The following is a 12,958-nucleotide window of genomic DNA, read 5'->3' as shown; positions in this document are numbered from 1 at the left end:
TGTGACTATCAAAGCCACTTGGCGCTTATAATGATGTTTAGGCTACTGTTATCATCATTTGACCTCTGGTCTTGATGGTTGGTATATATTTTGTCTTCTCGTTATTAAAAGAAGCTGATACCGCGTTCCAACACTTTTGTTTCGTAGTTGTATCAAAGGCAATCCACAAAAATGGTTTATTCAACACTTACATTTTTTTTGGGGGGGGGGTCACTTTTTACATAGCCTACAGTAACAAACTATTTAAAATGCTGTTGTTGTTTGAAATAAATAAAACAATCGTATTACGCCCTCCGAGGCCTTCCTAAACAACCAAACGATTATGAAATGTATTAATTACGCTGTTAGAATGTTGCAGATGTTGCCTCTCGCTCTCTGTCTCTGTGTCTCTTTCTCTCGCGCAGTCTTTCTTTACCCTCTCTCTCGCTATACTTCACTGTTTCTCTCGCGCAGTCTTTCTTTACCCTCTCTCTCGCTATACTTCACTGTTTCTCTCGCGCAGTCTTTCTTTACCCTCTCTCTCGCTATACTTCACTGTTTCTCTCGCGCAGTCTTTCTTTACCCTCTCTCTCGCTATACTTCACTGTTTCTCTCGCGCAGTCTTTCTTTACCCTCTCTCTCGCTATACTTCACTGTTTCTCTCGCGCAGTCTTTCTTTACCCTCTCTCTCGCTATACTTCACTGTTTCTCTCGCGCAGTCTTTCTTTACCCTCTCTCTCGCTATACTTCGCTGTTTCTCTCGCGCAGTCTTTCTTTACCCTCTCTCTCGCTATACTTCGCTGTTTCTCTCGCTGTCTCTCTTTTTTTCTTCCTATTTCTCTCTTCCTCCCTCTCTGAGGAATGTGGGAGGCTGATTCCTTCTCTAAGAGCTCACATTCCTAGCGCGTACAAGCCCCCCCCCCAGGTAAACATGTCACACTTCTAACGTTAAAAACCATCTGCGATGGGGAAAGAAATCACATCCTCATCTTATTATCCCCCTTCATCTTATCCCCCCCCCCCCCCCCCTCAATTCAAGGGCTTTATTAGCATGGGAAAGATGTTAACGTTGCCAATGCAAGTGAAGTAGATAATAAACAAAAGTGAAATGAACAATACAAATTAACAGTAAACATTACACTCACAGAAGTTCCAGAAAAATAATAGGCATTGCAAATGTCATATGTGTATATATAGTGTTGTTATGATGTGCAAATCTCTCTCTCTCGCTCTCTCAGAGCGACTAAAACGTGGCGGGCAATTGTAGACATTTGGAGTCGTTTGTGTTATTTGTTGGTTGTTTTTGTTGCACTTCTCGGCCACACAGTTACACAGCAATCTGAGTCATTCGAGATGGGTTCCGTTTAGGGCACTTTGTGGCAGAGGTCGGCGAGTACGAAGTGTTGTTTTGACTAATCAGCCTCTGTTCTCTAGTCTCTCTACCCAATGCTTTATGCAGTATATATACATATACACACACACACACACACATACATAGACTTTATATAAGCAGTAGCTTTTCGAAAGAACAGGGATTCCTGGAATGACCCGACCTTCAGAGCTGAGTGTTGTCTCCAGAGAAAAGGTTACAAGGAAGTGTGTGGCTGTTATACGGAGTGTTTGAAAGGAGGGGGGTGTGTGAAGTGTCTGTGTCCCATGCATGCGTGTGGTTCTGTGGCTGAATGAGTGCGTAAGGCTGTGTGTACGTGTGGGATGTGTTTGATTTCTAGTGAATATACATGATACATACACTTGAGTGTGTTTCTCCACCCTTGGCTTTCAGCTCAGTCAGTAAATGTATGTATGTATTGTATACATATCATTTAGACGGTATTTTGCCTACCCAATGTAGCTCTCCACCCTCCCCACCGACCCTCTACTACCCGTACTATACTAACTATTCATGTTTTTATAGATATTTAAAGCTGTCATATATTATAGAAATTGAAAATACGGGTTTGTCACAATCAGGAAAGGGGAAATTGTCATGTGTAAGACGAGAACTACTTCAGCTAGTGTGTGTTTTGTAGGGTTTCACAACATTCAAACAAATAATCTCAATCCAATCTATTCTATAGTAAGGTTTCCACCATATTTTTACCATATTCATAACTGGTCACGAAAGGAGAGTAGAAGACTAAAGGAACCCATTCATTCATGTCTATTGGGACATGTCTATTCAGTGCTTTATGTATTGGATTCCCACCCTTGTGCTGTGCCGTTGTAATATATACTGGACAAAAATATAAACGCAACATGTAAAGTGTTGGTCCCATGTTTTATGAGCTGAAATAAAATATCCCAGAATTTTTCCATACGCACAAAAAGCTTATTTCTCTCAAATTTTGTGCACAAATGTGTTTACATCCCTGTTTGTCACGGATCACTCCGGAACTTTCATTACGCACACCTGTCGCCTATTCCCACTGATTAGTACTTGTGCCCTTTAGTTTCCATTGGGCGGTCCATTATTTTTATAATGTCCGTTGGTGCGGTGTGGTGCGGTGTGTTTTGGGCTTTCGTGCCATTGTGGATTGCGCAGATGATTACGGGTCTCGTCCCATGTGATAATCATTCGGCGCATGTGTTATTTATTTGAGGTACCCCTCACTGTTTTATTTTGGGTTTCTACCCTGTGTTTTGTTACGTGTTTGTTCGGTCTTCGTCCCCGTGCCTTTACACGGCACGCCGTAATTTGGGTTTAATAAAAAAAAAAACGATTACGCATTCCTGCGCCTGTCTCCCGAATCATTTATGCCAACGTGACACTGTTAGTGAACAGTTCTCGTTAATTTCTCGTTCACTGTTAGTGAACATTTCTCGTTAAGATAATCCATCCACCTGACAGGTGTGGCATATCAAGAAGCTTATTAAACAGCGTGATCATTACACAGGTGGACCGTGTGCTGTGGACAATAAAAGTTCACTCTAAAATGTGCAGTTCTGTCACAACACAATGCCACAGATGTCTCAAGATTTGAGGGAGTGTGCAATTGGCATGCTGACTGCAGGAATATCCACCAGAACAGTTTCCAGAGAATTTAATGTTCGTTTCTCTACCATAAGCCACCTCCAACCTTGTTTTAGTGAATTTGGCAGTACGTCCAATCGGCCTCACAACCTCAGACCACGTGAAACCACGCCAGCCCAGGACCTCCACATCCAGCTTCTTCACCTGCGGGATCGTCTGAGACCAGCCACCTGGACAGCTGATGAAACTGAGGAGTATTTCTCTCTGTAATAAAGCCCTTTTGTGGGGGAAAAACTCATTCTGATTGGCTAGGCCTGGCTCCCCAGTGGGTGGGCTTATGCCCTCCCAGGTCCACCCATGGCCACACCTGTGCTCAGTCATGTGAAATCCATAGATTAGGGCCTAAGGAATTATTTCAATTGACTGATTTCCTTATATGAACTGTAACTCAGTAAAATCGTTGAAATGGTTGCGTTTCGATCTTTGTTCAGTATATAATAATATATGCCATTTAGCAGATGCTTTTATTCAAAGCAACTTAGTCATGCGCGCATACATTTTACGTCCGGGTGGTCCTGGGAATCGAGCCCACTCTCTTGGACATTGCAACCGCCATGATCTACCAACAACTACAGAGGACAGTGTACTGACCCTGTGTACTCTCTGTCTCCCCATGCAGGTGATGAGCAGTCGCTTCCTGCCCTACGAGACCATTGTCACCGACGCCGTGCTCAGCCTGGATGAGGACACTGTACTCTCAACAACAGAGGTTAGTGTTCCTCCACACATCACTAAGGATACTGCCTACTACTGTGTTGGAATGGGGGACTACTTTCTCTCCAGAGCTCTGGTGCGCTCCCCTGCTTTTTCCTCTACCCTTTAACTCCTTGCTTTTCTAACCTCACCTCACTCTACCTCATGCTGTTTTTTTTTCTTTTTTAATGGCCACTCTCTCTCTCCCCATGTAGCTTTCCCCCTTCCCCCATTCTCTCGCCGTCTCTGTCTCTTTCCTCCCATCTCTCTTATCATCTCTCAACCCTCTTTGTCTTTCTTTCTCGCTACCCTCCCTCCCTCCCACCCTGTCAGTGTAGTGGCACACCAGGCTGCTGTGCCCTCTGCTCTGCTCTGTTCTGCTGATGGGGGGATAATGATGATGTCAGTGTTGGCATTACTCCAGGGCCCTCGGTGCTTTGTGTGGCGCTGTGTCAGCACAGGGACCAGTGGTTTAGTGCTATTTTAGTGAGGGAGCGCATTTGTTTTTGAATTTTTTATGACGACATCATTTCCTCAAAGTTTGTACTGACAGATGAAGCCAATTAAATAGCTTTATAGAATATCATTATAGAATATGCATAAAATGCATCCTCCAATTGCAACGTCTGACTATTCCCACACATATTGTCTAAAGAACATTTTCTATGTTTTAATAGCCTCAAAGACCAAGTTAGGCTTCATCTTTCAAAATAGGCCATTTACTGTTTGTCGCGAATTATAATTCGGCACGTTTTACCGGTGAAACGTCCAAACTGCATCTCCATGCCAGTCATTTGATTGATCTCAATCAGTTTCATTGGAATATGGATTTTGATCTTCTAGAATTACTGTTTCGTGAGCAAATTAGAACAGATGGCGTTAACAAACTGTTAGCCTGCCTTGTAGGCTACAGGGCCTTTTAGAAAGTATTCACACCCCTTGACTTTTTCCACATTTTCTTTTTACAAAGTGAGATTGAAATTGATTAAATTGTCTTTTTTTTTTACGATCTACACAAAATACTCAGTGGAAGAAAAATTCTAACTTAAAAAAATATATATATATATTTAGATAAGTATTCGATCCCTTGAGTCAATACATGTTAGAATCACCTTTGGCAGCGATTACAGTTGTGAGTCTTGCTGGGTAAGTCTAAGATTGGGCAAATATTCTACAATAAATTTGCAATATTCTCTTTAAAATTCTTCAAGCTCTTTCATTGGTTGTTGATCATTGCTAGACAGCCATTTTCAAGTCTTGCCATACGTTTTCAAGCCAATTTAAGTCAAAACTGTAACTAAGCCACTCAGGAACATTCAATGTCATCTTGGTAAGCAACTCCTGTGTATATTGGCCTTGTGTTTTAGGTTATTTTCCTGCTGAAAGGTGAATTTGTCTCCCAGTGTCTGTTCCAAAGCAGACTGAACCAAGTTTTCCTCTAGGATTTTGCCTGTGCTTAGCTCTATTCTGTTTCTTTTTATCCTAAAAAACTCCCTAGTCTTTGCCGATGACTATACCCAAAACATGATGCAGCCACCACCATGCTTGAAATTATGAAGAGTAGTACTCAGGGATGGTACAAAAATGGTCAGATTAATACTGCCATTGAGAAAATTCAAAACAAAACATGACCTTTTTCAAGGTCAGTCTCGCAAAAAGAAGCATTCTTGCGTTCCCGCTATTCAAAGTGCTCTGAACAAATTAAGGGAATTGTTCCCAAACATCGGCACATTCTAAGATCTGATGATAGTATCGGTAATGTGTTTTCTGACCCTCCCTTGGTCGTATTCTCGCGAGGCAGAAATCTTCGAGATCAATTGGTAAACTCTGATTTACCACCCCAAGATATCCCTGCACAACGTGTATTTGCGCCCCTACTGGATGGAAATTACAAGTGTAATGGCTGTGCTCAATGCAATGGCACTTACAAATGTAGATCCTTCAAACACCCACAAACAGGGAAACAGATCCCAATCAAAGGTCTTATCATGTGCTCCACTAAGGCAGTTATTTATCTTATAACTTGTCCATGTGGTAAAAATTATGTGGGTAAAACAAAGAGCGTATTAAAAGTATGCATCTCGAAGCATCGTAGCACCATTAGGTGCAAAAACTTGACTTACCCAGTTGCGGCCCACTTTTTGGAAGCAAACCACTCAATTTCGTCTCTACGTTATATTGGCATCGAACATGTCACCCTCCCTAGGAGAGGGGGTGACCTTGATAATTTATTGTTAAAACGAGAGGCTGCCTGGATCTTTAATTTAAAGACCCTTGCTCCCTTCGTTCTCTACGTAGACTTTGATCTGAAGCTATTCTTGTGATTTTTGCTATTGTAAATGTTTGTAGGCTTATGTAGCCAAATTGTATCTATGATCGTACGCTATCCATTTATGTTTCTTGAATGCTATTTTAATATATGAGAATTAACCAATGATATCAGGCCACACCCGTCCATGATTACAGACACCTGTGTCTGTCTTTTGACACTATATATATAAATGAGTCACCTCGCTGTGTTTGTCATTATACCCTGATAGCTTGTCTGTCGAAACGATGGACGTAAAATATTTTTGCATCTGAGCTCCTAGAGTGTGCGGCTCTCCTTTATTTTTTAAAGTGTTTTACTCCGCTAGCCAGCACCTTGCCTAAATAGGTGTGCATCTCTTTCGCTTCTAGTTGTTTTGCCCCAAACATAATGCTTTGTAGTCAGGACAAAAAGTTCATTTCTTTGCCACATTTTACTTTTACTTTTGTGCCTTACATGCTGTCCACAGCGCTCGTGTCGCGTGCGCGGCAAAATAAATGTACACATGTTAAATGGTGTTCAATCATTGCACCCACACCGCTTGCGCGCAAGTCGCTAAAATAGAAATTGTTTCTTTTTTTTGACGCTCAACTTGTTCCAAGTCCGGCCTCTCCCATCTCCTCATTGGTTTTTAGGACCATATACCCGCGTGGGTGATTGAAAGATTAACTTAGGTCCACACCCCGGTAAGTTGTAATGCTGTAAAGTTGGTTGCCAACGCCCATATAAAGTCCAAAGAAGAAAAAGAAGCCTGAAGGAAGGAGGAGAGATGATGAGAAACAAATTCTGTTTACCATTTTATCTGTGGATTAATTGTCGGAGTAAAGGACCATGTGCATTTCAGGTAAAATAACAACCCAATGTTTATATACCAGGACAAATGATCTAGCAACAGCTAGCTAGCTAAATTGTCATAAATGCTTAACGCTTTTTTGACCTGTCCCCAAATCAATATAATTGGTTCAGAGTTTGTTTTGATATTTCAACCTGCGTGTCCTGATCGCTTCTGGTGTGGGTGAACAAAATCAACTTGTGCGCAATGGCGCACGCGGACATGTGGTTTGGTCAGCATGTTATTGCAAACAGGCTGCACGTTTTGGAATGTTTTTATTCTGTACAGACTTCCTTCTTTTCACACTGTCATTTAGGTTAGTGTTGTGGAGTAACTACAATGTCGGTCCATCCTCAGTTTTCCATCACAGACATTTAACTCTGTAACTGGTTTAAAATCAACATTGGTGAAATCCCGGCCAATGTTCTGGTTTAACGCCGATGTGCAAAACCAATGTCAAAGCTGACGTGCATACCTATATAATGACATAATGACGCCACATAAAATATTGTGCAACACAGCATTCCTAACTTAGCCCACAATGTCTGCTGTGTGGATCGAGCAGTCAACAAGTCGAGCAGTCATTTGAAAGAGTAAGAAAATTTCAGCGAGACAACGCAAAGGCGAAATCCATTAAAGCCCAGATAATGGAATTCATTGCCCTTGACAATCAACCGTTCTCTGTCGTGGGTGATGTTGGCCTTCGCCGACTGGTCGAGCAGTGGTACACACTACCAGTGCGCTATTTTTCAGATGTTGCCCTACTGGAGTTACACAGTAATAGAGTCACTGCTATTAGCTTCACGACATACATACTATGGAACGCCGTTTGGGTCTTTGCGTGTCAAAGCTGTACAAAAAAGTCTGCAAACACCGGCCACGAACGATGTTTTCACATCGGTAATAAAGCATAATTTGTTCGACTGCAACTTCTGGGGTAGCTAGCTTTAGCTTGGTACCTAGCTAGCACCGATACAACCAGCCTGAAAACAATGACCAGTAGAAACTGCAGTCATTTTCATTATTCTTAGCAATGATTTAGGAATCCTTGTAAGTATTAGCTAGGATGCCACTTGTTGTTCGCCTATTGAAATTGAACTTCAGTTCATGAAAATAAATAGCTAGCCAGCTACTTAACCCTGTTGCCTAAAGCTAACGTTACAAGCAGCCAGCTAGCTTCATCTGGTTAGTGAGGCTCGACCGGGTTGTGTTGTGAAGCTAGCAACCATAAGGATTAGGCACAATAGAGGAATTTGAGGTTTGCCTTCAAAATAAAAGTATGTCATTGACAGTGATGCAAATTAATACAAATAGTAGAATTATGCCATACTTTTATTTTGAAGGCTACCCGTAAAGTCCACTGCTGTGGCTAATCCTTATTGTGGCTAGCTTCACATAGATGGATCTGACCACCATTAATCAAATAACAACTTTCTTATAAATTAGGGTTATTTTAGATGATGACACTCAGCTATCTAGTTAGCTAGCTAATTATAGCTACTGAAACAGATTGTTGTTTTGCTATGTTTTTGTGGAAGAACATTGTTTGCATCCATGAGCTCGCTAGCTTTTGTTATGACCTGCACTGTAGGTGCGCGAGACAACTTTACCAGCCTCATAGCATACGTATCGATGAATCGTTGTCACATATGAAATACAAGTGATGGTGTAATCCATGTATAATAACTACGTAAAAATGTATGAACGCGCTAAATTATTATGTGACCTGCAGTCATATTCAGGTCCTGATTAGTCAACAAGCTTAATTGACACGTCAAATAGTGTTAAATAGTATAGTTTTTGACACGCAAAGACCCAAACGGTGTTCCATAGAAATCCTGGTTGGGAATGAAACGATTGAACAAATGACCAACGAAACAGCACAGCACAGAAATAGGTTTTTATTATGTTTTACTGGTAATGGGGACATACCTAAATGGCAACAAAATAACTTTTTGGTCAGTGTGTGTGTGTGTGTGTGTGTGTGTGTGTGTGTGTGTGTGTGCGTGCGTGCGTGTGTGTGTAACCTTTATTTAAATAGGCAAGTCGGTTAAGAACAAATTCTTATTTACAATGACGGCCTACCCCGGCCAAACCCGGACGATGCTGGGCCAATTGTGCGCCGCCCTATGGGACTCCCTATCACGGCCAGATGTAATACACCTGGATTCGAACCAGAGGCTGTAGTGACGCCTCTTGCACTGAGATGCAGTCCTTAGACCGCTGCATCCATGTGTGTGTGTTTAACTGTCAACGACATTCTAGAATGCTTAAAAGGCCGCAACACTTTTTTTTATATTGGTTATCGGTATTGTTTTTTTGTCAAGGAAAATATCGGATATCGGTATTTGCCAAAAATGTCATATCGGTGCATCACTTATTATTATTATTATTATTAAGTGATGCGTAGGACTATTAGGCGTAGGCAACAGATCTGGACGATATGTCATTTTAAGCGTTCTTTGTGGTGCTGAAAGGACAGCGCCAGGATTGCACTGTGATGTTGAAGTTGAACCAACTTTTTAACCTTTAACTTGTGGTGCTGAAGGATAGCTCTGCCATTTGGCCAGTTCAGGAACAACAAAAAAACTACAATTTTCATTAGGCCTATAGCCTAATAGGCCTACGACTACTTGGTATAGCTATTTGTAGACTATAGCCTAATGTAAATACATATATCTGAATATCATTGCACTGTTTGAGAGGAGAGCTTTTTTTGCGAGTAGGCATTTCAGTTTGTCTAGCTTGCACGCTGTATCATAAACTTTGATTTGATTAGCTTGAACACATGGTTACAATATACCCTATTATAGAATAAAATAATAAATTCCTAGAATTTATTTGGTAGATTTAACATGCTATCAAATCAATTGACCAAGTAGTGAGCATAAATCATTGCTACGTAGAATTGCAGAATATTCGTTTTCACCATAAAACTGGTATTTTGGAGTGGTGTATTCATGCATCACAATAAACTGTAACCTAAATGCATTATTACCTCCGACTTGGCCCAAATTTACATTTTCCAATTGCCCACCCTGACATACCAAGCTAGATCGAGCCCTGCGTCTCAACCAATAGCCAATGTAGGCTAAATATATCCCAAGCAGAGCTACAGCAACTTCCAGAGAGGGTCCGGCTCCATGGGATTTGCTGTGTCCACTCTGGTTTGGGTGTCCTCGGCGCAGTGGTGTCGCCGGAACCATGTGGTCATATATCGTTCTGGGTTCCACTGGGCGAGGGGGTCCGTGGAGTTTTAGGAATGTCAAGGCAGACACAGTGATTAATAAAAAACTAATAATTCCAACGTTCTTATTGGCCAAAGTGGTCAAGCCTCGGACTGGCCTCCGCAGTACACACACATAGTTCCTTATCATTCTCGCCACCGCCAGAGAGAAGACGGGGAAGAAACCACAATTTATATGCCTCTAGGCTGCTATACATTTTAATGTGGTTTATCATTATATTGTGCTAATTTAAATATACACTGGGAAAAAATATAGAAATGCAACAATTTCATATATTTTACTGAGTTACAGTTCGTATAAGGAAATCAGTCAATTGAAAGAAATTCATTAGGCCCTAATCTATGGATTTCACATACATTTTTTATTTAACTAGGTAAGTCAGTTAAGAACAAATTCTTATTTACAATGACAGCCTGCCTACACATGACTGTGAATACAGATATACATCTGTTCGTCACAGATGCCTTAAAAAAGGAGCCTCAAAATGGGCCTCAGGATCTCATCGGGGTATTTCTGTGCATTCAAATTGCCATCGATAAAATGCAATTGTGTTAGTTGTCCTTAGCTTATGCCTGCCAATACCATAACCCCACCGCCACCATGAGGCCCTCTGTTCCTAACATTGACATCAGCAAACCGCTCGCCCACACAACGCCATACATGTGGTCTGCATTTGAGAGGCTAGTTGGATGCACTGCCAAATTCTTTAAAGCAATGTTTGAGGTGGCTTATGGTAGAGAAATGAACATTAAATTATCTGGCAACACCTCTGGTGGACATTCCTGTATAATTGCACGCTCCCTCAACTTGAGACATCTGTGGCCTTGTGTTGTGTGACAAAACTGCACATTTTAGTGGCCTTTTATTGTCCACCGCACAAGGTGCACCTGTGTAATGATCATGCTGTTTAATCAGTTTCTTGATATGCCACACCTGTCAGGTGGATGGATTATCTTGGCAAAGGAGAAATGCTCACAAACAGGGATGTAAACACATTTGTGCACAAAATGTGAGTAATAAATGTTTTGTGCCTATGGAAAATGTCTGGGATCTTTTATTTCAGCTCATGATTCATGGGACTAGCGCTTTACATGTTGCATTTTATATTTTTGTTCAGTGTAATTTATACAATTTTCCAGAAATAGTTTCACCAGCTTTGTGTATTCTCAAAACTGAAGAAAGTGAGGGAGTGCCACTTCTCTGCGCTCCAGGCAGCACTACACGCCTGACAGAGGCCAAGCCTGACTGGCCTTATGAGAGTACAGAAATGGGGAGAACGAGAGAAAGTATAGTGAGCTCCAAACCTACCTCTTTCACTTCCTCACTGTTGTCCCGCATGCAACTTTCTCTTCCCCCCCTCTCTTATATAGTACTCAGGGGTCCATCTTTCTCTCTTATTTTGCCCTCTTTATCTCTAGCAATTTCTCATACTCTTTCTCTATCCCTCCCACTCTTTCTCTCCATTTCTTTCTCTCCCCGTCTCTCTGTTTAATTGGCATCTTTTATCACGTCGCGATCCCCTGCATATTGAGGAAACCACCATTGTGACTGTTTTAATAAGGATTTAATTTCTGCTTCCTGGGGTGGCTTTTCTCTTCATTCCTCAAGCTGAGTCAGGCACACAGTTTGGCATAACACCATGAGAACACAGATGTTGCCGAGACGAGGTTTTGAGTGGGAGCCCATAAAGGCTGTTTTTTGCGGTGACCCTGTGGCTGTTATTACACACTCTTAATTCCGTTTCTGGTGGAGGCGCTGCCTGTGTCCCAAATGGCACCCTATTCCCTACATAGTGCACTACTTTTGACAGCTTTTCCCCTATGAGCCCTCGTCAAAAGCAGTGTGCTCTTTTTGGGGGGAAGGTGTTATTTGGGACGCAGGCTCTGTCTGGCTGCTGCCGGAACCAGGCTGACCCTGTCTGTTTTCTCTAATTATTTATTTAAATGCTTTGATCAACCAGCGAGAGGTCAGCCAACTGCAGAGGGCTTTTGAAAACACGTTTGTGTGACGATGCATTCGAGAGAGGGCGCGTATCTGTCTATGCCTCTGTGCATGGTCCCATAGGGCAGCGCGCAATTGGCCCAGCGTCGTCCGGGTTAGGGGAGGGTTTGGCCCGGGTAGGCCGTCATTGTAAATAATAATTTGTTCTTTAAATGACTTGCCTAGTTAAATAAAAAATAAATGGAGAGTGTGCATTCATTGAGTGTATAAATGTGTGTTAAACGGATACTTTGCGAATTTGGCTTTGAGGCCCTTTATCTACTTCCCCAGAGTCAGATGAACTCATGGATGCCATTTTTATGTCTCTGCGTGCAGTTTTGAAGGAAGTTGCTAACTAGCGCCAGTGCAATGACTGGAATCCATGGTGTCTGCTAGCGCTTTTGTCTTCCTCCTCAGGTGGACTTTGCCTTCACGGTGTGGCAGAGCTTCCCAGAGAGGTTGGTGGGCTACCCGGCCCGGAGCCACTTCTGGGACAGCAACAAAGAGCGCTGGGGCTACACTTCCAAGTGGACCAACGACTACTCCATGGTGCTGACCGGAGCTGCCATCTACCACCGGTACAGTAGGCTACAGTACAAGCTCCAGGGTGACGTTTCCCATAGGTACAGATCTAGGATCAGCTTCCCCTCACCCCAAAATGTAAAACTGACCCAAGATCAGTGTATAGGTGCAACTTCACCCTGTTCAACAGTATAACACTACCAGCAGTGCTTGACTTGCACTGAAATAGGTGCCGGTACTTATTTTGGGTGCTGGTACTGTTTATATTTAGGTGCAGGAGCTTCACAGTACTTTCTGAGCTAATATTCTATAACAGGTGCAGGAACTCAGGCAGTAGAGCATTTGAGGTGCCAGTACCCTTTTCT

At 42.2% G+C, this 12,958-nt stretch overlaps 1 protein-coding gene across 1 annotated transcript in view; it reads left to right on the top strand.

Annotated features, from left to right (window-relative positions):
- The window catches only part of ext1b (exostosin glycosyltransferase 1b), a 110,279-nt gene that overhangs the window by 87,405 nt on the left and 9,916 nt on the right, over positions 1-12,958 (top strand). Inside the window, exons 8-9 of the mRNA XM_029731463.1 lie at positions 3,630-3,719; positions 12,489-12,649. Coding sequence (XP_029587323.1) covers positions 3,630-3,719; positions 12,489-12,649 — 251 coding nt within the window. The remainder of the gene's footprint in view (positions 1-3,629; positions 3,720-12,488; positions 12,650-12,958) is intronic.

This window comes from Salmo trutta, chromosome 34, assembly GCF_901001165.1.
Source record: "Salmo trutta chromosome 34, fSalTru1.1, whole genome shotgun sequence".
Classification (NCBI taxonomy): Eukaryota; Metazoa; Chordata; class Actinopteri; order Salmoniformes; family Salmonidae; genus Salmo; species Salmo trutta.
Note: the sequence above shows the minus strand (reverse complement) of the source record. Positions and strands in the feature narration are given on the sequence as shown.